Raw genomic sequence first — 27992 nt, 5'->3', positions numbered from 1 at the left:
TGTATCTATTTGATTGTTCCGCGGTGGAGCAGTGCCATCAAATCGTATAATACTTATGTACATAAATAAATGTATTGCATGTCTCTTTGACACACAGACACCTACATATGTATGTATATTGTGTATATATGTATGTTTGTACACATAGCAATATATAAACGATGACAAAATTCAAATATTGGCATTACACATTGTTCTCGTTAAGCAGTTACAAGTATAATTTGAAAACGCTTATTCAGATTTAAATGCTAACATATGTTGTTATAATCCTTTCAAGAATTATTATAGAGGTAAAATATATATTCGATTTGTTTGCTCTGCTTTTCTCACTTATTCGTATCAAAAATGTATGTAAATCTGTTATGTGGCTTTTGATTGAGTTTTGAGGAGCTTCATTCAATTGATTTAATTCGATTTGAAGAGCTTAGACATTATAATATTGGAATTATATTCAGTTAGGAGAGCCAGTCACGAAATCGACTGGCTCGATTGTTCAGATGATATATGTATGTATCTATACGAGTAGTTTAGACATGCTTCTTGCGTCGTTGTTTCGGTTTGCGATCAGGTGTAAAGTATTCGTTTGACAATGATTAAGTTTCAGTGAGTTTCCTTTTGGTAACAACAGAATATCAGAATCGAATCAATCAATTTACAAACAAAATGAACGTTCACTAAAATTTGGCAATTTTTTGCAATGTATTGTTAGTTTCAGTTATAGTAGATATTGGTTTTGCTTCCAGTTTTGTTGGTTTGTTTAACTAAAGAAAATCAGCCTTTTCTTGCATACACAATAAATATATATAATTATCATTATCTAATATATGAGATGTATGCATGTACATATGTGCTTAAGTTGGAAGTATACATACGCACAGATGCATACATACATACATATATAAAAAAAATTTGTATTTTCTAATGTAAAGTTTCAATTTAAAATCGTTAGACCTAAACCTAGTTGTAGCTGTTGAGGGGATGAGGTGTCGGTATCGGTATCGGTGTCGGTGTCGTTGTCCTAATCCTCCCCCTGATTCTTATCTTGTTGCTAGTCCTGTTCCTATTCCTGTGCCTGTTCCTATTCCTGTTCCTGTTACAGCCGGGGCGGTTTGAAGCTCAGTGTAGTGCTGCACTCGACACCCAGCTGGTGCTCCAGTGTGTCCATCCTGACGCCGTTTCCATCACTGCCGCCACACTCTGCTATGGAATTCCGCACCGACGACGGCTGCTCGGCGGCCGGCAAAAGGCCCACCATCAGAAGCGGCCTGTTCAGTGCCTGATTTACGCTGGCTGATGTCCCTATTCCCGGTCCAGATCCGGCGGTCAACTGATCACTGCCCAGGCTATTGCTACTGTTGCTCTGACTATTGCCGCCGATCTGCTTCTCCTTGTTCCGTCGCAGCGAGGATCGGTACTGGCGTGGCACATTAATGAGCAGGCGCCGTGTGGGATTGTGCTGGCCGCCGAGACTGGAGTTGACGTTGCTGGCATGGGGACGACGGGAGGCATACTGTATGGACTCGGCGCTGTTACTCAAACGGATGTTGCCAACTGATCGAGTTAGAGCAGGGACAGAGAAGAGAGGAAAATAATATTTATTGATCAGTATCGTTTGATTCAGCGACAGGAAATAAAAGATTGTTGCTTGTTCTTGTGGCGGTTGCAATGCAAGTTGCCGTCGTAATGATTGATTTGATTGTTGCTGCCGTGATTGCTGGTTGGTTATGTTTGGGGCGATCCGAAAACAACACAGAAACGAAGACTCATTTGAACAAAAATCCGAGAACAAGCGAAGAGACACAAAACTTGGTTAGTACACAAAACAAATTTTTAAAAACCACAATAATTACAATATATTGGTGTACATATGTATGTGTGTGTTTATAAAGTGTGCCACATATAAAACAACACAAAAAGCTTTCAAAGTTTCTGCTTTTGGTATACACAGTATAAATAAATACATTAATTTATTAATAAAAAAAGCAAACACACAAAAAGCAAAAAATAATGGAAGTGATCGCTACATACACAGACAAGGAAACTCCTTAAAACATTACACAATGTTTAAACAGAATAATAAATTAAACAACTAAATTAAAACCAATTTTTAAATAGTAAATTACAAAATTAAGTAATACGGTTGCAAGTAAGTGTTATTCAATACTCGAAAATTGCTTGCAACGGGGAAATCGGTTAACATGTACGGGAAATCGGTTTATGTAAAGAGAAGCCCAGGATATGATTTATTTTCTCCGACTTGTTGGCTTCCATTCGAATAAACGTTCAACTCCACATGGATTGCATGTCCGTGGCATTTTTTTAATTCCTCCGAAGTAACACACAACAAATATAAATAAATTAATTTTCGATTTCTGGATCGTTTAAATGTATGTATGTATGTATGAATGTATGTATATATGAATGTACATATAGCATTAGTATGGTCATAAGCAAAAGTCATTATCTTCGAATGGATTCAAATGGATGCAATTGGTAGCCACAAAACACAAGACATTCCATTTTTGTTTCTCTCCTTATCCTCTTCTTTTTTAAAACAAAAAATCTAAAACATTGAAAATGACAGTGGCAAAGTTGTTGTTGTTACTGCTCGTGTTGTTGCCGTTGCTGCTGCTGTTGTTGTTGCTGAGCCGACTGACATTACGCCGGGAAAGGGGCATTGTGGTGGAGGACTGCTCCTCAAAGGATTGATACAGTGAGGAGCTGTTGCTGACCAGTCGCTGCCGCTGCTGCTGCCGCTGTCGCTGACGATGAAGCTGTCGTGGCATAGACATGGGCGTGGAGTGGCGCAACAGCAGCAGCGACTGGCGCGGCTCCTTGTGCTGCTGCAGCTCATGGGCCTGCAGTGTGTGGAGCCGGCCCCCATCCAACGAATCGCAGTCGCTGTCCTCCTCAGCCAGAACAACAACCGCAGCAGCGGTGGCAGGTCGGTTGGTGGTGCTGCTGGTCAAGCATTGTGTCGAGTAGTAGCATGAATGGTTGAGCGGTTCGTGTAGAGAGAAGGCGTGTCTGGGCACCGCCAGGTGGTCGCTGCTGTTAGTGTTGGTGAGTCCAGCGTTATAACTACCCGAATTGACATCAAGCAGCAGGCGACGGGGCTGCTGCTGTTGTGGATGCAGATGCAGATGCGAGTGCGGATGCTGCTGGGGGGGCCTTAGAAGGCCTTTGGAATGTATATGTTGTTGCTGCTGCTGCTGCTGCTGCTCCCTCTGATGGCCGTAGCTATCTTCGGTGTCCATCATGTCGCCCCAGAGCTGCTCCTGTGGGGATTCATGCTCCTGCTGCTGCCTGCGATAGAAGTGATAGAGCAGCGCCGCCTGGTTCCGGTCCCCGTCCGCATGGGCCTGGCGCATGTCCCGGGTGCTGCCGCCACCCAAGTAACCAGCGGCGGCGGCAAGGCAGCAGTCGCTGCACGTGTCCGCCGGCATCTGCAGTGAGACGACCGCATCCCGAGGCCCCAGGAACCACTCGGAGCGGGTGCGCATTCGGGCGGTTTGGCGTTCATGGACCTAACATTTCAGTTTTTCGGTTCGGTTTTGCACACATTTTTTCGATTCGGTTTTCATTTGTGGTTGTTGTTGTTGTGTTGTTGTTGTACAGTTGTTGTTGTTATAGTTGTGGGGGAAGACGTGGGGGGGATTCAAAATGATCACATTAGAGTTATTGGCAATTAAAAATGTTCTTTTCTAACTATCGGAATTCATTTTTTCACTTAACTATAAATTACTTTAAATACAAAACAAAAAAAAAAAACCAAAAAGTTTAAGAAAAAACCAAAAATGTATTAAGAAACGAAAAGACATTAACAATATTTTAAATTTAAATTATGCAATGTATGTATTTATGTAAATAAAATATAGCAGAATCAGCGCAGTGGAAATAAGTGCAGGATTGTCAATATATGTACGTATGTACATACGTATTTTTGTAAAACAGGGAAGGAAAAAAAACCATACATATAGAAGCACTAGGGGTATTTTTGCAATCATAGAAATGCTGAACACATTCACAGTGAATACCCCTAACGTGCTAATGATTTAACCAGACATTTTTAAGAAGAAAAGCGCTTGGATTGCATTGGATCTCAGGGTGAAAAAATGATATTGTTTAAGCGCAAGCAACACTAAGTAAATAGATTCGGGGAAAAGTTGGATAATTACAAGTTGGATCGTGTTTTGTAGATGCTGCATGACATTGGTTATTCGAAAACTTAAATTAATTTGGTTAAATATTAAACTATTTATGTATATGGGTGTCGCGGGGTGCCTCAAACAGATCAAAACCATGTTAGAGACGCCACAAATAGCAGTCAACTAGATCTACATAGGCAGGAAAACAAAATCCAAAACTAAATACGTGCAGCGTAACATAATAATAATACAAATACAAAAATAATAATAGGTAGTTAAGGTAACAAAAACATTTGGAGTCAACTTAAGGTTTAAGGTAAGAACAAAACATTTACAAACTAATTAGGTGGTTAAGTGGTTGCTTGTGATACGAACAAACTTCTTGTTTAACACTAGAAAATCAATATCTAAGACGTCTAATGTACAATTTATGAGCTACTGCTGTGGATACATATTTGTGTAAGGTGTATTAATTATATCTGATTATATTTGACCCAGACAGGAGGCTTTTACTTGGTCCTTTTAAGTTTAGTACGATTAAAATAGATCCCAACTAATACTTTTGGAGTGCTCATGTTAAGGATGGAAATGTAATATGTAACAGACACTAACATAGATCGCTCGCCGTCGGAAAGACATTCAAATGTTCCCTAGATAGCAGAGTCCCGCCAATGTATGTTCTTGTATGCATTCCCTATATCCCTCGAACCCTTCAAACATTATATGTATATACAACAGAACAGTTCTGTACAGTAATCGGTAATTCACTTGAGAGCAAACTTACAGCCAATAATTGTCTTAGCCCAACGGTCGCCTTGAACAAACTCATTTTTGTATCTTGCAGGTTTTAGGTTTTAGCACTCGTTTTTTATTTAGTGAAAATATGTCTTTGGGCATAGGTAAAGTGGGTTTATAAAATGGTATTGTATTTCATGTTTCGGTTGAGATAGTTACACATTTTTGTTTAGTTTTGTAAGTAATTCTCGTTTTTAAGAAAAACTGAATTGAAAAATCAAATATTATAAATGAGAAAACGGAAAAACTGATAATCGGGTAATCGGGTAGTCGGAAACTTCAGATACGTTTATAATTAATTAATTGTGTTTACAGAGTTTCGGTTTTTTTTTTTTTTTTTGTGGAAAATTAATGTTGCGTTGCTTGTTGCATGGTATTTTTGTTGTACCGTTCTCAGAAGCTTTAAGTGCGTTTCATATGGCTTACAATAATGAATATGTAAGTTAGGTTTTGTGGTGTGGTTTTATTTGTTTGTTTGTTTGTTTGCTTGTTGTTGTTGTTGTGTGAGTATTGTAGTTATTGTTGTTGCTTTGGCAGGCGGAAAACGTGTGATCTAGGTTATGATAATAACAATACCAGAACTAGAGACATGGAAAATATTCAACATTTGTGACCAATTTGCAAAGTGATTGAGTTAGAAGAGCGAAATACTTAGTCAAAAAACGTGTTTATATAGTATTAGGAAATGCCTTTCGGTGCATTTCCAATTCGCAAAATGCAAACGAAATAGAAATAGAAAAAAAAATAAACTTAAACAAAATAATGAACATACAAGAGTTTGATGTAGTAAGGAGAGATGTATACATACATATAAAAAAGGTATAAAAGTGTTTGCAACAAAATCAAGTAGTAAAGAATTCCATTAGGAGATTTAAATAAAAATTTCAAATGAAACACAAGGGTGGCAAAAGAAAAAACAGAAACAAAAGAAGAAAAACTAAAGGAAAAATGAAAAAAGTAAAAACTAAAAATAAAAATCAAAGTCTTTCAACTAAACTATTGATTATTCTCGATTATAGTATTCTTGATTAATATTCTTCCTGCAAAAGGAAAACAAAACTTGATATTCGAGCAGAAATTTCGTAACGTTAGGGGTCTATGATCTAGGAAGGTTTTTGTTTTGTTTAATATTACGGTCATATCGGATCGACGGGGGATCTTAAACGGAAATCCTTGATCCCAGCAAGAACTCGTCCCTCACCTGTGGCAGATACGAGAGGCTCTTGGTGCTCTCCGCATAGCGGTTGACGGCCCTCAGCTCCTCCATGGTCATGCCGTTGTTTCCCCCGTCGCCTGCGGTGCCCGAGGCCGCTCCTGCATTGGAGCCGACTGGCCCGGCTGAGTTCGAGCTACAGGAGCTGCTGTGGCGTATGCCGCGATTGCAGCGGCTGCAGGTGCGCTGCTTTGGCTTGGGCGGCGTTGGATTGCCCCCGGCAATGGTAGGGGCTTCGGGCACAGTGCGTCGCTCGCCGCTGCCGTCGAGGCTCTTGGTTCCAGTGCGGAGGCGTCTTTGGTGGTGGCTGCTGCTGCTGCTACTGGGCACCGGCTTCTTCTTGTTCTGGCGATAGCGACGTTTCACAACGGTCATCTCGTCCTCATCCTCATCATCGTCGTCCTCATCGTCCTGCAGCTGATGATGGTAGTTTTTTGTGGCCTGACGATGCTTCTGGCGATAGATGGCCCGCAGCTGGGGCGGCGCCTGCTGTTTCATTGGAGGAGCACTTTCAATGCAGCTCAGTTCCAGTTCGGCGGGAAAGTCCGGATGAGCCCCGTCCAATTCATCGTTGTCCTCATCATCGTCGGCATAGTCATCGTAGTCGTAGTCTGTGGCATTTCCGTTGGCATTCCCATTCCCATTGCCGTTGCCGTTGCCGTTGCCGTTGCCCTGGCGCTTGGCTGGCAGTGGGGACGAGGTCATGGCAAAGATTCCGGGTCCCTCCAACGAGACGGAGAGACGGGCGCAGCTCTCGATGAACGAGTGCTCTGGCGAGACGCCCAGCGAGAGGACGCTGTTCTCCAAAGCCGAACTGGAGCTGGTCAGCAGAGCGGGTGTCGAGCGGGATTCCTCCTGGGCCACTAAATGGTCAGCATTTCAAGTTGTTAGCAAATGGATTGATGATTGATCTTTTTCTTGTTTTTATCTTCGTTTTGGAATGAGGAACTAACTAATATACGTACACGTATACGTATACGTATACGTATGCATGCAGTAAGCGTAACAGATGGGGGTGCGGGATGTGGGATGTGATTAAACCCAAAGGCTCTCGGTACACCTCTACGTTGAGCTTATCCACCAATACAGAGGAAGGGGTGGAGTGGGTGGAGTGGAGTGGAGTTAAAGCGGACAGTGTGTATATATATGTAGTGTGGGTGTGTGTGTGTGTGTGTGTGTGTAGACATTCGGGGGAAACGGGGAAAGAAGAGTAGTATTCCAGAAGCAAAGCAAAGGTAAAATCTATCTATTATCTATCTATATCTATGTATATACGTATATATAAATATATTTGTGTGTGTGCGTGTATCAATCAGGTGGTACTCACGTAAGCCCCAACGCTCGCACTGGCACTGCAGCCAGGTCTTCTCCGCCTCCAGAGAGTGTTGAACTGTTGGGGAATGCGACAAGACAAGAACATTATAACAAGGGTTCAATGTGACTAAACTGATTGGGGCAGAGCGATTTCCTAGTCTCTGCCCTTGTGGCAACACTCACGTGCGTATTTCTGTTGGGCCAGCTTGCCACGGGGCGGTGGGGGGTACTGAAAGCTGCATATCCACTCGTCCTGCACCTTTAGAATGCGACCCGTGACGCGGGCATAATATTCATAGTTCTCTCGGCCAAATATATCGTGTGTGGCAAACTTATCTATTATATTCTGCATGATCTTAGTGGCAACCTGAAGCGTAACACGAGAAGGAGGGAGTTATATGTATATAGAATTTGGTTAATCTTAGAGCGGTTCCTCTCACCTTGAACTTGAGGACATCCTCCATGCGGGCGGTCTTGCCGTCGCTGACGCAGGACTGAAAGAAGCTGGGGGCGACCGAGACGCCCAGGGCCTCGCTGGTCATCCCGGTGGATGCATGGGCCGCATTGCTTGCTATCACTCGGAATGTGCCGAACAGTAATACCAAGAGATGCTGTGTGTATTTCGGCAGGGAACTGAAGAGTCTGGAGGAACGAAAGAGTGCAAGAATGTTTAAATGTGCATACATATATTTTAAATATTTACTAGATAGCGGTTATCATAGGCTGAGCTGTCGTTAGCCGTTGTTGTTAGTCATGTTTTTTTTTTATTATTTTATTTTCATTACAAAAGGGGTCTGATTCATCCTTTTGGTTACAGTGAGTACTATTCAACTACCTATCATAATCATCATCCTCATCGCCACGATTATAATCGTCGTAGCCGAAGAAAGTCTAGTCTGTGCTGCCCCTCAGAGCCGATGTCTGGTCGCACATTGTTCACACTTTCATTTCGACGTGCCTTTTGATTTTTCGAAACAAATGGTTAGCTATTCAGCTGTGGCAATATCTCAAGCTCCGGACCCGAAGAAAAACTGGTTGCGACTGGCAACCTCCTAGGCGTCCGTCCACATTACACAACCTCGTGGATGTAGCCGCACCGAATCAGAGCCCCAGCCAGCGCCAAGCCAAGCAAAACGAACCATCCAACGAAAAGGATAGAAAAAAAATTGAAAATAAAAAAGCATCCCCAACCCAATCAATTAATGCTTTAAAAGCAACTGTGCACACCCCCCCTCTCTCCACACTCTCCGCCGAGAGCTGGCTCTTAAAAAGTGAAAACTACTCGTATGGGAGATCCAGCAGCAAATGGAGAACTGCGAGAGAAAGACAAATGGAAATGGTGATGGTGATGGAGGTGGAGGTGGAGATGGAAAGGGGTGTTGAGCCGTTTGACAATGGGCTTTATACCATTGTCTGTACTTATGCTATACCGAGCTTTGGCTATTGTCTGGCCCTATTTACAGATTTTCGATTAAGACTAATGAGAGAGAAGGTCCTCTGAGAGACGACACATTAATACGGTTATTGGGGAAACGGATGATAGTTGGACACTCTTCAAGAATGTGTATCATTACATTACCTCGCTTCGGAGGCCTTCGGGGAACGGAGGGATTCTGATATTCGATTACGAGATTATTTAATAATATTTAATGCTTTGATATAGATAGATAATATAGCAGATATAGCAAATATTTCATTTTAGACACAATTTGTTATCAAATTTATCGACAGATCGTTTCGGATATCGGGTGTGGTAAGTCTGTTCTGTGGGGAACTATTTAGTATTCTATATTTATTGGTCGTTGAAGGTCTAGGGAGCGCCAAAGTTTCCTTATCGACTGTAGTGTTTAAGAAGATGTGAACAGCCCTATCAATGCCGTCTTGAAACCGTTGAACCCTTGAAAGCAAACAAGAAAGTTATCCCAAAAATGGGGAATTCATATCTTATCGATTTTATCTTCACTATTCAATGTTGCGGCTGCTTCCTCCGCAACAAAAACAACCGTCTATATAGATTTTTGTAGTTGTGTAAATAGGTATTTATTTTTTTCCCCCCAAATGGTAAAAAGTCAACTACCGAAAGCGAAACATGTGTTTTCGTCTGTTGATACTTAATTATGGGAGAGATAAGAATTATTATCTCTAAGCCAAACCGAACGGAACCGAACCGTACCGCACCGTAGAGAGCCGGGTGGTTTCCGAGCCTTACAGAATGAATCTTTTTGGCTGGAAAATAATGAGTAATTGTAGTTTAATGTTTACTTTATCGTTTGATTGTTTGCTTTCTGATTTCGATGGACTGATGGACACGCTTTAGATTGAATGGCGGCGCCGTAGCGGTCCCTGGACTATCTTACAAAATCGTGTTACGCATGCGCATAGCTTTTGGTCGACTAATTAACATAATCAATAAACCAAATGAAAATATACGCAAGCAAATAGGAATAAAACACCAGCCGGGCCGGCATATGTCCAGGCATATGTATATTTCCACGAATTGATGCTAAATACATGGTTTCCCATCTGTAGTGTCTTTTGTTAATATATTTTCCTTGCCTAGCTTCTGGGTATCTATCGTTCACTGACCGACAAAATCGTCATTTTTTAGATGAATCATTTTTTTGTATTATTCACGTTGTTTATTTGCCTTGGTCTGTGGTCGTTATTTTTTTTTTCATTCATAAAAAATAAATATGTATGTATGTATGTAGACGAGTATGTCCGAGCATTTCTTATACAGATTTTTTGTTTGTTTTTTGCCGCATTTGATTTGCCTCTGTAACTGTATTTTATCACAATTTCATATGAGCCATACATACATACACGCACACACATACATATCATCGTAGAAATGCATGTGTATGGGTAAGTTTTTGTCTCAGTTTGTTACGTATGAGAGAAGTCTCGGATACGGAGATACGGATTTCGATGATGATGCTGATGCTGCTGCTGCTGCTGCTCTGCCGTGCTCTGCCCTACAGAGAAACCAGTTCCTCGATATTCCCACCAAACAGCAAGCCGCACTCTACTCTTGTGACACTTTCGAGAGGAGAACTCCAAGTGGAGTTGGGTTTGGGTTTGGGTTGGGTCTGGCGGTCCGCGTAAGTGATAAGTGGAAATGTCATACAAAAGATAATTGAGTTTCCACGCGCTCAAAGCATACAGAAATTGAAATTTTACAGAAAAGCTGTGCATTGTATTTTACATGGAATTCAAGCGAACGATAAGTTTATAAATAAAATGCATATTATATAAATTGTTCGCAAGGCGGGTAGACCAAGTAATACTTTAACTGTTTAAGAACTATGTACAGACATATGTATGTACCAATGAAGTAAATGCATTAAATGGCTACTAAATGGATAAATGGATTCATGCTTGCTTCCGTCATCAGATATCACATATGTGTGTGTGTGTGTGTGTGTGTGTGTACATAAATAAATAAGAGAGGAATGTTTTGCAAGGCACAAAGTTCAAATGCACTTTTTAGCTAACAGATTTTAACAAAAATGTGCGTCAATGATAGAACAGAACAGCTTTGGCCTACTAAGCGCAGCCCTGTCCGGGACCGGGACCGGGCCCGGGCCGGGGACGGTGGTCAGTCTCACAATTAAGCTCATACATGTGTACATATTTACATACTTATGTATGTATGCATGTACATCTCCTCCTTATGTTCCTCTGCCTGATTCACCCTTTTTCTCTCTCTCTCTCTCTCTCTCTCGCGCGCGCACTGTGTGTCTCTTGCTGCAAGACCAGCATCAATATTCAGTGCGGCAAATCCAATCTGCATCTTCTGTTCGGTTCCACGCCCAAGTCGGAATCGGAATTGTATCCGAAGTGGAGCTGCCTTTGTGCGAAAACATAACCGCAGCAAAAGCAAGTTTTTTTATGGTGCTGAGTGCTGATGTTGTCGGCGCAAAATAAAAGAAAAGACAATACGTCATATAATGATGAACCCAGCAACAAAACCAGAAGCGTCATCAGAAGTCCAATAGCGGGAGGAGCTACAAAAGCAGCTTCTGGTCTGGCCGCAGTATTTGATGCCCTTGCAAATCGATCACTTCTATGGAGGCGCTTGCTGAGTATCTTCAGATAGTCCAGTCCAAAAGCCTGACGTTGCCTCGACGCTTTTAAACTCGGTATTGTTTGAACGATATTTGTATGTACAACATATGTATTCTGCACTCCGTCCATTCTAACCTATTGACCAATATTCCAGCTGTATGCACATAAGTACATGTGCGTATGTGTTCTAAGTGTAGATATCACCATATGCGATGACGACTTTGACCCAACTATACGAAACCAACGCAAACGCAAACACAAACGCCAACGCCAACGCCAACGCCAATGCCCTGATTACACTCGACAAACACATATGTACATATTTGTCGCGCCTTAACAATTAATAATAATAATAACAATGCAAGGAATGATGTTTTAGGTGGGGCATTTCGACGTGCAGCTTCTGATTTTGGTCAATTCTTTTGGGATTATGTAGAAACCGATGGACCGATATTGTGTACAGCCATACGGACAGGACAAGCTTATATTTATTAAGTGGGCTTTTGATGATGATCAAGAACATAGGGATGGGCATATTAACTTTGACCATATTGACTTCTGAATCTACAAATAAGTAACTGCCACGGGAACCGCGTATAAAATTCGGTTGAAAGTTCAGGGCATGGGCGGGCCTGTTAAAGTGGTGGCATTTGTTATTTTTTGAAATTTTCAGTCTATTTCCAGGGAAAAAAGAATGGAAAGAAGATTGGCACAGACGTAAAAAAAGAGCAATAGTCGTAACAGAAATGAGAATAATAATAATAATAATAATCAGGAAGCAAAAATCAGTCGGCGGGAGAAAGAGGAGGGCGGCGTGAGGCCCTTTCAGACTTCGGATGATGACTTATAGGCAAGAACATTGTCTGCCTGTTGTTAATTCCATGTGGGACAATGCGTCGTTGTCTTTTCTGGATGCGGACGGGGCCGCTGCAGTTTTTCCATTTGTTTGTCTAGACCCTGGAGTCTAGACCAACAAAAGCGGGCAAATTCTCTTCCCTCTGTGTGTGTGTGTGTCTCTCTTTCTCTCTTACTCTGACGTACGCGTATTTTGCACTTATCAGTATTCGCAGCAGTGTCTCTCAAGCAGACAATTATGTATAAAGCATACGAGTATTAAGCATTAGCTATGGCCAGAGACGAAGCAGGAGAAAGTGCGTAATTGTTAGGAAGAGAGAAAGAGAGTGAGCTGGCATATGGCATATGGCAATGCCATAAACAGCTGACAACCGTTTTTTCATTGATTGCGGTTACAAACATGCAACCCGCTCTTCTCATTCCAGATTCCAGGGTGTAAGTGGAACCCACAACAATCAAAGAGACTCCTTAAAAAGCTTGAAAAAGCTTTTTCCAGTTAGTCAACAAGTTGCGAACACCAGGACTAAACATTTGAAAAGAGCGAGTGAGAGAGAGAGAGAGAGAGTGGAGACCACTTTGCTCTGCTGTGAACTTGCTCTCACAAATTAACGATGCTGCAGCGTTCCGTTCCCTTGGCTTTGTGTGCTTGAGGGTGTGTGTGTAATTTACACAAGACTAAAATAATACACAATTCATTTATAATTTTGGTCAATTGCAAAAACGTGCAACAATGACGTCGACGCGCTGCAATAATCGTAGCAACAACAAATCCAACGATGTGCCAACTGATTGAATTGAGCGTCTACTCTGTGGGTGCACCAGGGGGTTGTCGGTTGTGTGTAAGAGGCGGGCGGGCGGGCGGTTAGGCAGGCACCCGAGAGACCGAGACCTGTTGTTGGTTGTAGTCTAGCTATCTCCCTCTCTCTCTATCCCTCTCTCTGTCTCTACTTTTGCGTTCAATTGATAAAGTTTCAAACGCGTGTCTATTTATAACAGTGTATTTGATGCTTTTTTAACTTTCAGATGGGCGCTATTTTCGCGCATTTTGGTTAATTCGATTGCGGTTGCTCAATGCTTTGTTGGTGTTGGTGCTAGTTTTAGTGTTGTTGCTGTTGCTGGTCGCCGCGGCTTGCGCCTGCCCCAAAAAGCAAATAAACAGAAGAACAGCAATAGCTGGTGAGCGGGCAGCAACAATTACAAAGTTGAAAAGTTTAGACGCAAACGCACATGCACACGAACACGCACACAGGTAAATAGGTTGCAAAACGTACACTTCACGCCAGCTCCGCTCCGCTCCCTCTGCTGGGGCCACGGTGATGTGAAAATAATTTGGCGGTCGATATCCACGCATGTAGAAGTTTTAAAATTTATGTTTTATTGCTGACGTTATTTGTTTACACGCACATCTAGCATTTAATGTAACCGATGGACTCTGCTGACGCAGTAGCATCTATCTTCGTCCCGCCCAATGTTTAACAAATTGCCCAGATACACACATGCCAGATGAAGCCAAACACAGACTAAAACAAATCAAGTCCTACTACTAAAGGGTAGGGCAGTCCAAGAGTCCCTTTTCGCGTGTAATTAAAAAGTTGAGGGGAAACTCAGCGATCGATCTCTTCCTCTCTTTCCGTACCTAATCGCTTTCGACACTCGAGTATCTTATGGGCCAGCAAACAGAGCTGGGAGCTCGGAGTGCCTTACCTTTTATTGCTATTTCTTGAGAAAATCTTCCCGGCAGCTCAAACAGCTGCCATTCACTTAGCACCCGTAACTCTGCCTCTTACTTGCAGCCAGAAAACAGAAACAATGGCAGATTGCAACAGCCACAGCCACAACAACAGCCAGAGCAACAATTTTCGTATGGCATTAATTGAGCGTGCGTGCGGTGTTTGCCCACGCTTTATGCTCCAATTCAGTTGGTTAGAAATCGATTGCAGCAACAACAAAAACAAACAAAAGCCAACAAAGCCTCTCAAGTGAAGATGAAAGCTTAACCCCTACAATGTTATAAGTTAATACAATACTTCCTATCATTAATTGTATTCGAAACAAAATACAAATATTAAAGCTGGTAAACTGTGAACAGTTGTTCCACGAAATAAACCACTTTCGGGAGTACAATTACTATTTGCGCACATGCATATGTACTAAATCCATCAAACATGCTGCCATAAGAAATGGAAACCAAACCCCTTGAAGCACATATGTACATAGATATGTATTTACATACATACATACGAGTATGTACAAGAGTTAAGCAATCATTTGGTGCCGTGCCAACTGTTAACTGTTAACATTCAAGTGAAAATTGGTGAAAATACACACAAATGTCTCAGCAAGTGCCAAACAACAAAAACAAAAACAACGACAACAACAACAACAGAAGCTAATGGAGGCAAGCTTTCCAGTGAATTAACTCCCCCTGGAGATTCTCAGAGCTGCAGCCAAATCTAGATCCGGTTCAGCAAGTTTATCGCAAGCTAGTTACACTACCAATACAATCACGTTTATGCATGTGTCTGTGCATCACTCACCTGTGTAAACGCTCCGTCTGCTCGGCTTCGTTCTGCAACTCGTTGATGGCAAAGAGCTCCATCTCTCCGTTGCGGCCAAAGATACCATTTGGTATCTTGCGCAGAAACTTCTTTAAAACACTGGCAATGGTGAACACCGAATAGTTGTCGACATTGACCAGCCGACCCGCCTGGAGGAAGTGGATGAGCTTCTTCATGGCCCCCTGGTGGCCGGGAGCCCGGAATACGTCGCGACGGTTGGGCGACTCTTTGTTGAGCTTCAATATGAGCACGAGAAGCGGGGCTGGAATGTTGTTGTTGTGTTTACAAACCTCCTCCAGGGATACTCCGAATTTCACCTTCTCCAGGCGATAGGGATAAGCGGGCGCAGTCGCCGGGTGGCCGCAGGAGGTGACCACGTTGCCAAGATCGGCGGCGCGTCGGTGAACGCGTTCAGCCCAGCTGGACATTGTTCGTCGTGTTTAGGTACGACTGTGGGGTTTTCCCTGTATGCGTGTGTGTGTGTGTGCGTGTATGCGTGCGAGTTTTTCACAAGAAAAATGTGGTTTTCTCTTCACACAGCTTTGTTGAGATTTTATGGTTTTATGCTAGCCAAAAACATGTTCACTTAGCTGGAATGATAGTTGTTGTTGCTTTTTAATTTTGACTCTCGGTCTCTCCCGCACTCTCGCTGGCTCACTCTGGCAGCGGCTCTCGCAAAAATGCTTATACAGGAATTAATCAACAAAACGCAGCTTCGTTTGCCTCTGCTGCTGTTATTATTGTTGTTGCAGGTATTGCTGCTCCTTGGGCGTTGTTTGAGTTTTATTTTGTTTTATGAAAATTTATGGTACGATATCTTAAGAGGTGTGCAGCACACAAACAAACACAAATGAATTTGGGTTGCTTTGATTAGAGACTTGATCCCTTTTTTTCACGCTTGCCACTCCTTTATGCATTTTTTTTGCTGCTTCTCTTTAGACTGCGTTTCGGGTTTTTTCGTAGGCCAACGCCTCAGAACTTGGATAAGTGGTAAAAAAAAAAACACTTACATTTTCTATTATATCACTGAGCTCATTATTAACAATTGTTGTTAGTTTTAAATTAAATTTATAGCATTTATTCCTCACACGACTTTCTCGCACCCATTTACACCTTGCCCCTTGCGCCGTTTTTGTGTGCGTCGTCAACGAATGTACAAAAAAACGTCAAGCGCGTGACGTTCGGGATTTTGCGAGAGAGCTCATTTTTGCGTTCGATATAAAAACGATATATATCGACAGATGTTCGACGCGCAGTGGGCCATAGCCGAATAGAGGTGGCAAAAGTCATTTTTGACTGCATTTTTGAATATACGCATCGAATAGAGAATTTTTGGAAACTTCAAGAATGTCGGAAGTTTTGAGTGTACGAGCGTTCAAAGTTGTCTATTTTTCAGTGACTATTAATATACTCCATATTCATACACATATATAAGTAGGAATAGGAAGTAAACTATCCTTCCAAAAGCCCCACTGTGCGACGGTGCGTTCAAGGTGGGTCACTATCACTCGGTCGATTGCTTTGAAATCCCAGAGAAAACGATAATAGATACCTACTATCGACTCAATGGAAGGTTTTGGCTATCGATGTTTGAGCCCATCGATAGTATGAATACTATAACTGCGAAGAAATTAACAATTTAACGAATAGCAAGTGAAATATTTCATTCATTATGGGCTTATATTATAAACCTTACTAGAAAATAAACAATATAAGACATATTTTCATTGGTTCCACTAGAGCCAAAATTTGTTGATTAATTGAACAATTTTTGTGCGTCAAAAACTTCTCTATTTCTCCTTCTGATCTCCTATCTAGAAATACGAAATGCATCAAGGCATTATATAAAATATGTATACAATATGAATATTATATTTTCCCGCGCGATACTATCGATGGTGGGCGGAAACACTGATAGCCTATTCACACTGATCACCTTCCCGCTATCCATTTCTGGGAAGGTCCGTAATGTTATGAAAACAATCCATGCAATATATCTCATATCGTGTGTTTTACACTAACACATGGAAATGCTCTGATGGGCTGGCCAGCTCATGATGAGCTGGACCTAGAGCCGAAGACCTGGAACCCAATCTAGCAAATTCGTTTGAAATATATTCGCTGTATAAACTGATACATTTATATTCTGTATGATTAGTAGCTGAGTTTTCAACCATCGATAATTTCGATAGCGCTATCGATATTTTTCTCAACCAACCCTATTCCACATATGGAAAGATACGGTTGAAATAAAAATATATCAAGTATTCGTAAATTTTCATGTCGTTATCCATAATTCGTTGGTGCATTAATTTTGGAGCAGTAGCACATTTGTTCATCAGATTGCAGGGCGATAGGAAATAAGCAAACTCTCGCCTTTTACGCCTGGTCCAATTTTGTGTAAATGCAGCCCTGGCCAGATAATGCCACCCTGGGTTTTGTTTTGCAAAGTGGAATTGTTGCAAGTCAAATAACAATAACAATTTAACACGCATATACAAACGACTTTGTGTATATAAGTAAGTACATAAAGGTAGCCACTTTTAATATTTGCAAGTAGTTTTTCCCCCAATTTGTTGCTTTCATTGTTTTGTTGTCTAAGGCGAAAGGTACCATTTTCAGCTAAATTTGTGTTCTGCATAAGCTGTCGTCGCCCTAATTGATTTCGAACCGAGTTATAGCATAATTTTGAAGTTTTATCTATAAAGCAACAACAACGGTATTAGTGAAACACTCATCTCTTATGTTTAAACATTTGTGACGTGCTCACCTTGAATTCGTTGTCATCGTCCCAGAGAGCAGCAGATATTGACCCTGCTCACTAAAATATATGTATATACATATGTATATATGTACAGGCGTTGATCTACATATATTTCTGGAAATTTTAATGTACTACTGACCACTGTATGCATACGCGTTAATAATGACGTTTTTTCTCAATAGCGCGCGGCGATAATTGCTAGGCGAACAAATGACCACCGCTGCCTCCACATCGCAACATGCCTCGTCGACGATGATGGCCGGCTCTGGGTCCTCCTCCTCCAAAACAACGACGCCCAGCAGCTCGGCGGTGCGCGCCTTGGCCATGGAGTACAAGTCATTGCAGGAGGAGCCGGTCGAAGGATTTCGCGTAAAGCTAATCAACGACGATAATCTATTTGAATGGGAGGTCGCCATATTCGGACCACCGGATACACTCTACCAGGGCGGCTATTTTAAGGCCCACATGAAGTTTCCACACGACTATCCATACTCGCCACCAACAATACGCTTTCTCACCAAAGTGTGGCATCCAAATGTCTACGAGAATGGCGATCTATGCATATCTATACTGCATCCGCCGGTTGATGATCCGCAGAGCGGTGAGCTGCCATGCGAGCGCTGGAATCCCACACAGAATGTAAGGACCATTCTCCTGTCGGTAATATCACTTCTCAACGAGCCCAACACATTCTCACCGGCCAATGTGGATGCATCGGTTATGTACCGCCGATGGCGGGACTCGCAGGTTAGTAAAGCACGATTCGCACACTGAATCGATAATATTCAATTATTTACAGGGCAAGGACCATGATTATCCAAACATCATACGCAAACAGGCCTTGGCCGCCAATGCTGAGGCCAAGCGAGAGGGCATTGTTGTGCCGATGACCCTTGAGGAGTATTGCCTCCAGCCAGCACGGAAGCCCACAGCAGATTCTGCCTTGGATGCAAACTTCTATGATGATGACTTTGATTTAGAGACCGAGGATGATTTACCCACAGATGATGATGATTTCGATGAGGACGAGGACGAAGATGAGGGCGAGGGCGAGGGCGAGGATGATGACAGTGCATCGGCATCGATTAGCAAAAATAATGGGAACGCTAAGAGCAAGAACAATGGACTGGCAGTCGCAGATGATGCAGAGTCTGCCGATGACAGCGGCAAGGGCGAGACCACATAATGCAGCCATGCACCGATAGATCGCATCATTTCTTCCTCCCACTCCTGCCCTAGGCGACGAGCCACAGCCTCTTCATTTCTCCAACATTATTACTATGATTAACGCTAATTATAGAAGTTTAAAAACTAACAAAAAAAAAGTAGAAATCAAGCAGAAAATGAAAAAAAATGATTTACATTACATAGTTTAAACGGAATAACTTGGATTCGCCTGGATTTTATATTTTTTGGAGGGTTCGGCAGACAAGAATAATGGCCCCACAATAATTTTTGCTACTCAATTCGGAAGGATATCGGTCTGATCAATGACATACTAAACCTAAGATTTGTATAAGCTATTAGTCTAACGGGCCAACTCAATTTCCCGCCATTAATAGAGTTCAGAGGCCTTTCCATTTTTTTTTTTCTATAAATGTGTTAACAAAACCACAGCAAACAGAACATTTACATAACTCAGCCAAAAACTGATTATGATTAAACAAGAAACTATACTGTGTACTACATATACAGATATGCATACGTGCGCCTGGTATGAATTAATATTTATGCGATTTGATGCACATACAAGTATGTACGTATTTTGTGAAATACTACCTTCATTTTCATGAGCAAACTGCAACAACTGTCGTGGTCGTGGAGACGAACATCCTACATTCAATACAGAGAGCGTCAAGCTAAATCACAAATATACATACATGTACACATAGAAGGCAACATATATTGAACAATCAAAGGATTTCATAAAAGCAAGCAAAAATGCAATGTAGAAGTTAAGCCATTTGTAAGTGGAAAATTTGCAAAAAGTAAATTACATATTTAACAAGAGCGGCAACAAGAGCAAAATATAAACGAAAACCACATTGTGTAAACAAAAACCGAATTGCAACAAAGATAAATAAGCCAAATAAAATATCTAAAAAGAAAATTAGATCGTGTTTGAGAGCCCCGAGAATGGTTGTTTATTCGCTTTGTCGATTTGATAATTTATATTTGTGTGACCAGCTTAGCCCGTTTCCGCCATGCCAGAAGCGCCGGCGTCAGATCCTTGTCGGTAATGGCTGGAATACGTATCAGCGAGCTATAGACACCGATATCAGCTACAGACATCTGGGAGCCACCGAAATATTGCTGCTGCTGCAGACGCTTGTCCAGTAGCCTCACCATGGCTACTTGAGCTTTGTGGGTGCTGCAGCGCAAGAGCTGATAGCAAATGTCGAGGACGAGATCGATCTCATTGCAGAGCGGAGAGCCCTCGTAGCGATATTCGACGGGTCCCACACGGCCCAAATACCGAATTACATTCACTTCGCCATAAATGGGCACATACATGGTGGGTGAGCTGATCATCTCCGTGTGCTCGCCTGTCGAAAGACACCCCCAAGATAAGTATAGTCAGTGCGTGTCCATGATCAATTCGCTTACAGTTTTTCCAAATGAGAGTTACATTGATATTGGGCAGAGCATTATTCACTGGAATCTTGGCCAGCTTTGCCTCAAATTCACGAGCTGCCGGTCCAATGTCCGCCATGGTCGAATGTGTGAAGGTCTTCACATTCACCGTGTACAGATCCCTCCAAGCATTCTTCAATGCCAACAGTGCGTAGGGTATGAAGTTGGGATGACCATTGATTACAATGTCTTTGAGTGGCACCTGCGTGGGGTATTTATGTTGGGTGTATTCGGTTTTATTCTGGCCAATCTTAAGCTGCCACCAACCTCTTTTAGTCCACCGTTCTGGTAGGCGGTTGTGTGCTGCACCGTCTTGCCGCAAACGCCTAGATCAGCTCGAATTTTTCCCAACTGCGCCTTGAGCGCTTCGAGTTGCTGGAGAACTTTCTCTTGGCGCATTGCTATCGATGCCGTATCGTCCTGCTGCAACGGAGACACAGAAGATAGATAACATCATTATTTGGGAGTCGAGGTCGACGTTGAGACCAGACACTTTGTCAAGCTAATGACAGCATGTGGACCACAAGAAAACAGCAAGCAACACAAAACGCAGTGGCACCACATTCATTGGTTTTTTTTGTTTTCGGTTAGTTGGTAGTCATTATAAATAGAATATCGGATTTATTAGTTGTAGTTGTTGTTTTAACCTTTAGCAGATGTTGTATTTGTCGGCCTAAAATGTCCAAATCAAGAACACATGTGACTGAATTTCTTGAATTGATGCTGCTGCTGAACTCCGATGCGCTCTGGAAAAGCCTGAGTTGACCCTTCTGATAAACACATTGGGAAATGGAAGGGATGGCGTTGTTGACTTTCTTTCGTAAACCATTTGAATATAAATCTTTGAAAGTGTTCTTGCCAAATTTTGATTGGCAATTGACTTACGCAGCCGCCTGATGATGTGGAAGTAGCAGGGTCAGCCGACAGGCTAACGTTCTTGAGGTCGTACATGCAGGTGGGCAGCTTAATATCGAATTGCGGCAATAATGTTTTCAATTCGTACATTTCACTATCAAAATCGAACAAACAGAAAACTAAAAATTTGGGAAATGTGCTTGCTTCTAGAGATGGGAAAAAACACAGTCCGCAATTCATAACATCGATAGTTCGCTTCGCATGCGATATCTTTATTGCTACAGTCGATAGCATAATATTTATTATTACGGCTTCTATTTATTTTAAATTGAATTCTAAGCTTTCTGGGCCTTGGGTGGCACCTTCGGGAGCCGCTTTATTCTCTTATCAACAATATGCCTAAGACGCCTATCAGGCTTCACCAGTTCACTCTCATCCATTGGCTCAATCACCTGGCCCTTACGTGTGATGACTGCAGGACGTGTCAGCATTCGGAAGGCCGTCTCTGGAACAAAGTTCCTGCCAATGGGCGCCCGAATGCTGGCCTCGTAGTCGGCCAGAGATCTGAAGGGGAATGGTACGCTGGACACCATGTGCTGCCGTGCCTGCTTGGTACTTGTCTCGTTAATGAAGAGATTGTCCTTGTTGTCATCGCGCCGCTTTTCTGGAGCAGCCAGTTTGAGCAAGAGTCGTTTATTGCGTCTTTCCATGAACTCGTGAGATATCCCAGCACCAGCCCAGGAGCCCCATCCTGGCATAGCCAGCTGGAGCTCGGTGTTTTTTAGTTCAGAGTCCTTGGTCTTGTCCCTATTGAAGTCGGCTATAATGTCATCGTCTTCGAAGGCCTGACTAATGGTCAACTGATGCTCCGCCGCAGCATCTTCCTCATCGTATTCAGCCTCATCGTCGTTCACTAATGCATCATTGATTGCACCTGAACTACGCTTCTTCTGCGTCCACACTAAAGTTGCTACATTAGCGAGGTCAATGGTGTCCACAGCTGAATCCACTTTAGCTTCCGGAGCACTCTCCAGAATGGCGGCGTCCACTTGTTGCTGAGGCTCATCATCATTGTTTAAAGGCTCATCAATTTCAACACGTTGTTTTGTCTTTTTAATGGCCAAATCCTTGAGGTTTTTCAAGCTATCCTTCTTCTTTTTCACCTTCTTGCTTTTGGCAGGAGCTGCTTTAAGTCGATCAGTTCGCTGCTGCAGACTCGCTAGTCTTTTGGTCAGCTTTGCCCTCATTTTCTCTTCGTGTGCTTCAAATATATCGTCAATTTTGCTCTCGCCTCTTACATTGGTCTCAGGATCGACTTCCTCTACTTCCCAACCGTTCTGAAAAGAAACTTTTGGCTTTTTGACCTTTTTCTTCGATGGTTTCTGTTTGGGTTCCGATTTTAATTCCTCTTCTACGTCAGAGTCCTCCGCAGGCTTCACATCTTCTAAATCATTACGATGTTCCTCCAACAACTTCGTATTCTGATTGCGCTCTGTCCAATATTTGCGCCAATTGGGATCCTCACTAGCTGCCTTTTGTGTAGGAGCTTTTCCGGCCACTTTTTGCTTTGTCCACGGGTTAAAGGGATCATAATCTTTCTCCTCCTCTTCGTGAGCAGCTGGCTTAATATTCAGTTCGGTTTCGCTATCCGATTCTTGTTGTTTCTGCGTCAGCTGTCGACTGACGGCCAGCTGCTCGGCGAGATCCTTACGCACATCCTTGTCGTATTTAGCTCGCACTTGCAAGTTCTTGGCCCATGTGCCGGTGTTCTTGTGCCTCAAGCTGGCACGCTCCTGGACGCGAATCTTTTCTATGGCATTCAGCTTTTCCAGCGCCGCTTCCGGATTGGTCTTTTGCAGGAGCTCGAACTCCTTCATCTGCTCGAGCATCTTTTGACGCTTTTGCAGTTTGTGAAATTTCTTGGACTTGATTTTGTTCTGCATGCGCGCCTTCGCTGACTTCTGGGACTCGCGCATCTTCAGATAGGCCAATTCCTTGCGACGGGCAAAAAGCTCGTCGCGAGTGAGCTTCTTCTGTAGAAGATCTCGCTCCTGTTGGGCCAAGACCTTCTCATCCGAAGTGTCCCCAATTTGTGCTTTGCGAAGCTCGTGGAGTTTCTGCTTGCTGGCTTCCAGCTCCTTAGCCAAATCAGACTGAATGCTCGTCTTCAGTGGCTTGGCATGGGCCGCTGTGTTGACATAAATTGTTTCCGAGGGTATCGGAAAGATCTGAAATTGTTCGTTTTATGTCTTGGCCATTTCATCATAGATCGCATGTTACCTGGGTCTCTGCCGAGCGCTGTTGGGCCACCACAGCATCCCATCGACCGAGCTTCTTAGTGACTCCCTCATAGCCAATGGTGCGCCTAATGCGATCCGCTGCTGGCTTTTCCAGCGGCTTCTCCAACACTTTCTTGGTGCTCTGAATATTCTTGAGCTTCTTGCCCGTTTGAGCGTGCTTGGAGGAGGTACGCAGTATCTGCACCAGATCATTCAGCCCAACGGCCCTGGGTTTGTGCTCCGACGCCGCTGCTCTCACGCTTTTCACCAGCTGAAACTCATCCTGACGCGTCTGGCGCTCGTCTCGTGTGGATTTCTGTATGTGCTGGACACTTCCCAAGCTGCCAATGGCCGTAAGAAGCTTCTTGTGAGCCTTTGGATTGTAGGTCTCCTCATCGTCACTCATATTTTTAGCTAAACTAAATTAACGCACAAAAAAATTATAGTACCACGAGGTATTTAAATCAACAGCTGACTTACTATCGATGAATGTCCACACAACCAAGCTATCGCTACGGAAACACTATCGTTTCGGAGAAATTATCGTTTCGGAGAAACCGGGCTATCGATGCGATTATGAATTAATTTGTATGGCCATGGCCGACACAAAATCTGGGAGATATGCCAGTGCCGGCAGCAGCAATAGTGTTGCGCCCCTTGTGCAGGGGCCGGCGAATCTGGAGTGCAAGGACTTCCAGGAGTATCTTCGCACTCGCCAGACTGCCGAGACGCTGGAGAAACTATACAATTATCCTCCGATTTGCCTAGCCGTGTTCCGGGAGCTGCCCGAACTAGCCAGACAGTTCATTATACGAATTTTATTCGTGGATCAGCCGGTGCCACAGGCTGTGGTCACCTCCTGGGGGGCCCAGCGATTTGCCAAGTGAGTTGGAGAAGCCGCGGCGATAAGCCTGCCAATCGACGCTTTAGTAATTCAATTCACTTGCAGGGAGCAAACCGAGGCCACCAGCTGCCTCTCGGATCTAAATGTTTGGCGTGTGACGGCCATACCAGGCGGCCTGTCTGCATGGGAGCTGTCACCCACATTCAAGAGAAGCGTTCGCCAGGTTCTTTTGGGCGGCGGCAAGCCGTGGCCGATGACCAATACACTGGAGAAAGACTCGAAGCCACGTGACATAGCCTTCTTGGACTCCTATGCCATGTCCCGCTGGCGCTGTGTGCTTCATTACATGGTGGGAACGGGAAACCGTAATGGCACCGATGCAGAAGCGATCAGTCCGGATGCTGTGAGGATTCTACTCCATGCAAATCTCATGAAGCGCGACGAACGAGACGGAATTACAATCACCCGCCAAGGGTTTCAGTTCCTGCTGCTGGACACACGTGCACAGGTCTGGCATTTCATGCTCCAGTATTTGGATACATGCGAAGAGCGGGGAGTATCTCTTCCGGAGTGTCTTTCCATGCTGTTCCAGCTCAGTTTCTCCACCCTCGGTCGAGACTACAGCTCAGAGGGCATGAACAGCCAGATGTTGTCCTTCCTGCAGCATTTGCGCGAGTTTGGTTTGGTTTTCCAGCGGAAACGCAAGGAGGGCCGGTTTTATCCCACACGTCTTGCCCTAAACGTGACCAGCAAGGAAGCGGCTACCACAATGACAGTGTCAGACGAGGAGGCCATGCAGGACAGTGGCTATATTGTGGTAGAGACAAACTATCGCATCTATGCCTACACGGATTCTCCTCTGCAAGTGGCGGTCCTGGGCCTGTTTACCGAGTTGCTCTATCGCTTTCCCAACTTGGTCGTGGGCGTGCTCACCCGCGACTCTGTGCGTCAGGCATTACGCGGCGGCATCACCGCAGAACAGATTGTCTCCTATCTGCAGCAGTACGCCCACCCCAACATGAAGCTAGTGGAGACGGCCATCCAATCAAAGTCCTGCCTGCCGCCCACCGTTGTGGATCAAATCAAGCTCTGGGAGATGGAGCGCAACCGGTTCACATACACGGAGGGAGTGGTCTACAATCAGTTTCTCTCCCAAAACGATTTCGTCACTCTGCGCGACTATGCGCAGTCGATCCATGTCTTGGTTTGGCAAAATGAGCGCACTCGCACCATGGTGGTGCAGAAGCATGGTCACGACGATGTCAAGCGCTATTGGAAGAAGTATTCGAAGGGTGGCGGTTAGCCGCTCGCAGTACCAGTTTTCAGTAACATAATTTCTAGGGTACGGGGTTTAATATAATTCAATAAGAGGGAGAGATAAAAGCGATACCGATCTAAGATACGATATATGTACGTACAATGGTTTACATGTATAAGAGAAGAACGCAGCGGCGGCTGTTGTACACACACTCATATTAAAATTAAAACAACACATGAAACCACATAAATTTTTGACGTAAAATCATCCTTAAATGCAAATATAAAAGCTTCGATCCCTGGAGCTCAGTACAAAATCGGTCTCTGGGGCATGCAGAGGTTGTAGTAGCTGCCTTTACTCCAAAAGTCCATGCTCTTCCAGCCGCACCAGCCCTTGATTTGGATAGTTGCCAGTTCATCGGCTCCCGTGTAGTGGGGATCGAGAATTAGGAACTTCACTTCGCCTGATTGTACGCAATAGTCGACTCCAATGATGGTGTGGGCAAGGACACCGCCGCCAATCATTACCGGTGTGCCTTGGGTCTGGAAGTGCATGGCCAGTTCGGATGCGATTGTGGGGAGTTCCGCTCCAGAGGATACATGCAGAATTTTGGAGTCCACTTTAAGAAATCCCTGCAGGCACATGCTGATCTCTGTTGAGCCAATCCACTGGGAGGAACCTACGAAGGAAGACGGCTTGTCGTTTATTTTGTGCAGGTACTTCTGTACCTCCAAATGAGTTGGAATGGGTGCATTCGTATAGCCCTGTAGCACGAACCACGAGCAGATGGTCTGCAGAGATCGATAGGCACAGCCCCAGCCCTTATCCTGCACCTGCTGTTGCAGATAGTGATAGTAATGATAGTTGCCGTTGACTAGGTACTCCTTTCCATCGGTGACAGCACTGGGCCTGACACCCACATGGGTGTTTAGGAGTGGAGTCCATGGAGCATCATCGACCTCACCCTGAAAGTGGCACTGGTTTGCTCTTCTGAAGTACGGACGTGTAACAGGCAAAGAAAACTGACGATGGAGTCGCTTGCGTCTCTCCTGCATGATCGGCTCATCGTCGCCCAGCCCCTCCAGATAGGCGCAGCTCAAAAAGTGTCCAAAACCCTGCGGATAGAAGTGATGGCTACGAGGAACCGCAAGACTTCCACCCTCCGACTCTGCCAAATGTTCGTTCAGGCTTTGCTCGAACAGTCTGAGAGCGCGGCAAATGCTCTCGATGAGCACATCGTACAGTCGTTGCAGCTTGGTGTTCTTGCAGAGCATAGCCATGGCCTCTATCTCCAGTGGGATCTGAGCTCTGGTCTGCTCTTCTGTGGTAACGGCAATACTAAGAGCAGGATGTGGCGGAGAGTCTCGAGCTAGGAGGTCACGAGTTCGAATACGCATCACGTCAATGTTGATTAGGTCGTATTCACATCCAGTGGCCCCAAAGTGTTTGGCCAGCTGGGTCTGAGCCGCTGTCTTGGACTTTTTTTTATCGGCGACCACATTCTCCTTGCCACTGGGGATGGGAATGGCTTGAACAAGATCGTTTATTCGGGATTCACCTCTAAGTTTATTGTCCATGGGTCCGCAGCTGTGGATGTAAATGTTTGTGTGTGGCACCTTGAACACCAGGTTGCCGTCAGCTACACGCTTTCGCAATACATGCATCTCCTTTGCCACACACTCAGGCGTGGCAGCTGTTTGCAAGTAAAAACCACATTGCAAACGCGTAAAGCAAAAGTCATTGTAGAGCTGTTCACTGTCCATGACATCGTAGGGGACCTCCTCCAACTTGCCGTGCACAAAGAAGGAGGCACGCATGCCCACCAAGGTGCCCAGCTCGCATTTTAGCAATATGGGATTGTCTGTTATGTCCACCGATTTGATGACCTCATTCAGATGCGCTTCGGCATCCGTGCAGTCGCCGAACTTCACCAACCCGCAGAGATCCAGTTCGGCTGGGAATCTGTGCTGGATTTGCTCATAGTTTAGCTGCCCAACATTTGAGAGGTTGAAGCTAAGCAGAAGTAGTGTGCCGTCACCATAGAATACTCCGTATAAACAACCACTGCTCTGTTGCTTGACGCGTTCCAGCCGCTGCAACACACGCACAAGTTTAACAATCAGGCATCTCTTAAGTTTTCGAACCTCTTACCTTGAGTAGGAAGGCAGAAATTTTTAGTTTGGGCAGCATACTATATTTTTAATTTATTGACAATTGAAGACTTAAAATGAAAATGTTGCAGTTGTACAGCTGGCAACTTGCGAATCGATAACAGCCACCGATAACTATCGATGAAGCTAAAGTAACTAACAAACACAACGAAAACAAAAACAAAAAGCTATTTGTTTGTTTCAAGAATTTTAATGACCTAAATCAAATGACAACTATTCGCCTGTTAAGGAAAACC

The 27992-nt window shown here is 43.9% G+C and overlaps 6 protein-coding genes and 1 long non-coding RNA gene across 15 annotated transcripts; 2 read left to right on the top strand and 5 right to left on the bottom strand.

Annotated features, from left to right (window-relative positions):
• Nucleotides 1-2: 2 nt before the first annotated feature.
• Nucleotides 3-16115, bottom strand: LOC108150872 (rho GTPase-activating protein 20). 6 transcript variants are annotated; one of them, XM_017279175.2, is made up of 7 exons: nucleotides 14931-16112; nucleotides 7911-8112; nucleotides 7654-7837; nucleotides 7484-7546; nucleotides 6145-7019; nucleotides 3086-3527; nucleotides 3-1551 (listed from the first exon to the last, which is right to left on the bottom strand). In XM_017279175.2, exons 1-7 carry the CDS (start codon nucleotides 15377-15379, stop codon nucleotides 1094-1096), a joined length of 2673 nt encoding a protein of 890 aa, XP_017134664.1. In that variant the 5' UTR covers nucleotides 15380-16112; the 3' UTR covers nucleotides 3-1093. The 6 variants fall into 6 exon arrangements, with proteins under 6 accessions (XP_017134664.1, XP_017134666.1, XP_017134665.1 ...); XM_033386439.1 differs by lacking the exon at nucleotides 3-1551 and having other exon boundaries at nucleotides 1992-3527; nucleotides 14931-15541; nucleotides 15962-16115; XM_017279176.2 differs by lacking the exon at nucleotides 3086-3527 and having other exon boundaries at nucleotides 1433-1551; nucleotides 14931-16108.
• Nucleotides 16116-17173: 1058 nt separating this feature from the next.
• Nucleotides 17174-19405, top strand: LOC108150877 (ubiquitin-conjugating enzyme E2 R2). Its single transcript, XM_017279187.2, has 3 exons — nucleotides 17174-17470; nucleotides 17898-18462; nucleotides 18515-19405. Exons 2-3 carry the CDS (start codon nucleotides 17926-17928, stop codon nucleotides 18899-18901), a joined length of 924 nt encoding a protein of 307 aa, XP_017134676.1. The 5' UTR covers nucleotides 17174-17470; nucleotides 17898-17925; the 3' UTR covers nucleotides 18902-19405.
• On the bottom strand, nucleotides 17532-17856 carry LOC117186180. The gene is made up of 2 exons (XR_004471302.1): nucleotides 17722-17856; nucleotides 17532-17651 (listed from the first exon to the last, which is right to left on the bottom strand). It is a non-coding gene; the product is annotated as an uncharacterized LOC117186180 (long non-coding RNA).
• A 420-nt stretch (nucleotides 19406-19825) lies between the features above and the next one.
• On the bottom strand, nucleotides 19826-21440 carry LOC108150876 (probable aminoacyl tRNA synthase complex-interacting multifunctional protein 2). 4 transcript variants are annotated; one of them, XM_017279183.2, is made up of 5 exons: nucleotides 21235-21440; nucleotides 20997-21119; nucleotides 20617-20772; nucleotides 20323-20551; nucleotides 19826-20261 (listed from the first exon to the last, which is right to left on the bottom strand). In XM_017279183.2, the coding sequence occupies exons 1-5, from the start codon at nucleotides 21352-21354 to the stop codon at nucleotides 19885-19887; spliced, it is 1005 nt and encodes a 334-aa protein (XP_017134672.2). In that variant the 5' UTR covers nucleotides 21355-21440; the 3' UTR covers nucleotides 19826-19884. The 4 variants fall into 4 exon arrangements, with proteins under 4 accessions (XP_017134672.2, XP_017134673.2, XP_017134675.1 ...); XM_017279184.2 differs by having other exon boundaries at nucleotides 20617-20769; XM_017279186.2 differs by lacking the exon at nucleotides 20997-21119 and having other exon boundaries at nucleotides 20617-20769; nucleotides 21235-21439.
• Nucleotides 21441-21443: 3 nt separating this feature from the next.
• LOC108150873 (U3 small nucleolar RNA-associated protein 14 homolog C) lies at nucleotides 21444-23967 on the bottom strand. The gene is made up of 2 exons (XM_017279180.2): nucleotides 23485-23967; nucleotides 21444-23432 (listed from the first exon to the last, which is right to left on the bottom strand). Exons 1-2 carry the CDS (start codon nucleotides 23887-23889, stop codon nucleotides 21540-21542), a joined length of 2298 nt encoding a protein of 765 aa, XP_017134669.1. The 5' UTR covers nucleotides 23890-23967; the 3' UTR covers nucleotides 21444-21539.
• Nucleotides 23968-24027: 60 nt separating this feature from the next.
• LOC108150875 (general transcription factor IIH subunit 4) lies at nucleotides 24028-25836 on the top strand. Its single transcript, XM_017279182.2, has 2 exons — nucleotides 24028-24366; nucleotides 24433-25836. Exons 1-2 carry the CDS (start codon nucleotides 24074-24076, stop codon nucleotides 25628-25630), a joined length of 1491 nt encoding a protein of 496 aa, XP_017134671.1. The 5' UTR covers nucleotides 24028-24073; the 3' UTR covers nucleotides 25631-25836.
• On the bottom strand, nucleotides 25662-27875 carry LOC108150874 (probable Ufm1-specific protease 2). Its single transcript, XM_017279181.2, has 2 exons — nucleotides 27737-27875; nucleotides 25662-27678 (listed from the first exon to the last, which is right to left on the bottom strand). Exons 1-2 carry the CDS (start codon nucleotides 27773-27775, stop codon nucleotides 25891-25893), a joined length of 1827 nt encoding a protein of 608 aa, XP_017134670.1. The 5' UTR covers nucleotides 27776-27875; the 3' UTR covers nucleotides 25662-25890.
• Nucleotides 27876-27992: the final 117 nt, after the last annotated feature.

This window comes from Drosophila miranda, chromosome XR (assembly GCF_003369915.1).
Source record: "Drosophila miranda strain MSH22 chromosome XR, D.miranda_PacBio2.1, whole genome shotgun sequence".
NCBI classification, from domain to species: Eukaryota; Metazoa; Arthropoda; class Insecta; order Diptera; family Drosophilidae; genus Drosophila; species Drosophila miranda.
This window is presented reverse-complemented; position numbering and strand designations above follow the sequence as displayed.

Excerpts from the sequence above, each read along its gene's own strand:
- LOC108150874 (XM_017279181.2), bottom strand. The coding sequence starts at position 27,775 with ATGCTGCCCAAACTAAAAATTTCTGCCTTCCTACTCAAG. Across the intron at positions 27,679-27,736 it reads TTTCTGCCTTCCTACTCAAG|CGGCTGGAACGCGTCAAGCA; the intron begins GTAAGAGGTTCG and ends CGTGTGTTGCAG.
- LOC108150877 (XM_017279187.2), top strand. The coding sequence starts at position 17,926 with ATGACCACCGCTGCCTCCACATCGCAACATGCCTCGTCGACGATGATG. Across the intron at positions 18,463-18,514 it reads GCCGATGGCGGGACTCGCAG|GGCAAGGACCATGATTATCC; the intron begins GTTAGTAAAGCA and ends AATTATTTACAG.
- LOC108150876 (XM_017279183.2), bottom strand. The coding sequence starts at position 21,354 with ATGTACGAATTGAAAACATTATTGCCGCAATTCGATATTAAGCTGCCC. Across the intron at positions 20,552-20,616 it reads AGAACGGTGGACTAAAAGAG|GTGCCACTCAAAGACATTGT; the intron begins GTTGGTGGCAGC and ends TACCCCACGCAG. Across the intron at positions 20,262-20,322 it reads AACTCTCATTTGGAAAAACT|GCGAGCACACGGAGATGATC; the intron begins GTAAGCGAATTG and ends GTCTTTCGACAG.
- LOC108150873 (XM_017279180.2), bottom strand. The coding sequence starts at position 23,889 with ATGAGTGACGATGAGGAGACCTACAATCCAAAGGCTCACAAGAAGCTT. Across the intron at positions 23,433-23,484 it reads AGCGCTCGGCAGAGACCCAG|ATCTTTCCGATACCCTCGGA; the intron begins GTAACATGCGAT and ends GAACAATTTCAG.
- LOC108150875 (XM_017279182.2), top strand. The coding sequence starts at position 24,074 with ATGGCCATGGCCGACACAAAATCTGGGAGATATGCCAGTGCCGGCAGC. Across the intron at positions 24,367-24,432 it reads GGGGCCCAGCGATTTGCCAA|GGAGCAAACCGAGGCCACCA; the intron begins GTGAGTTGGAGA and ends ATTCACTTGCAG.
- LOC108150872 (XM_033386438.1), bottom strand. The coding sequence starts at position 15,379 with ATGTCCAGCTGGGCTGAACGCGTTCACCGACGCGCCGCCGATCTTGGC. Across the intron at positions 8,113-14,930 it reads CAGACGGAGCGTTTACACAG|ACTCTTCAGTTCCCTGCCGA; the intron begins GTGAGTGATGCA and ends TCGTTCCTCCAG. Across the intron at positions 3,528-6,144 it reads GCCTCTCGTATCTGCCACAG|GTCCATGAACGCCAAACCGC; the intron begins GTGAGGGACGAG and ends CTGAAATGTTAG.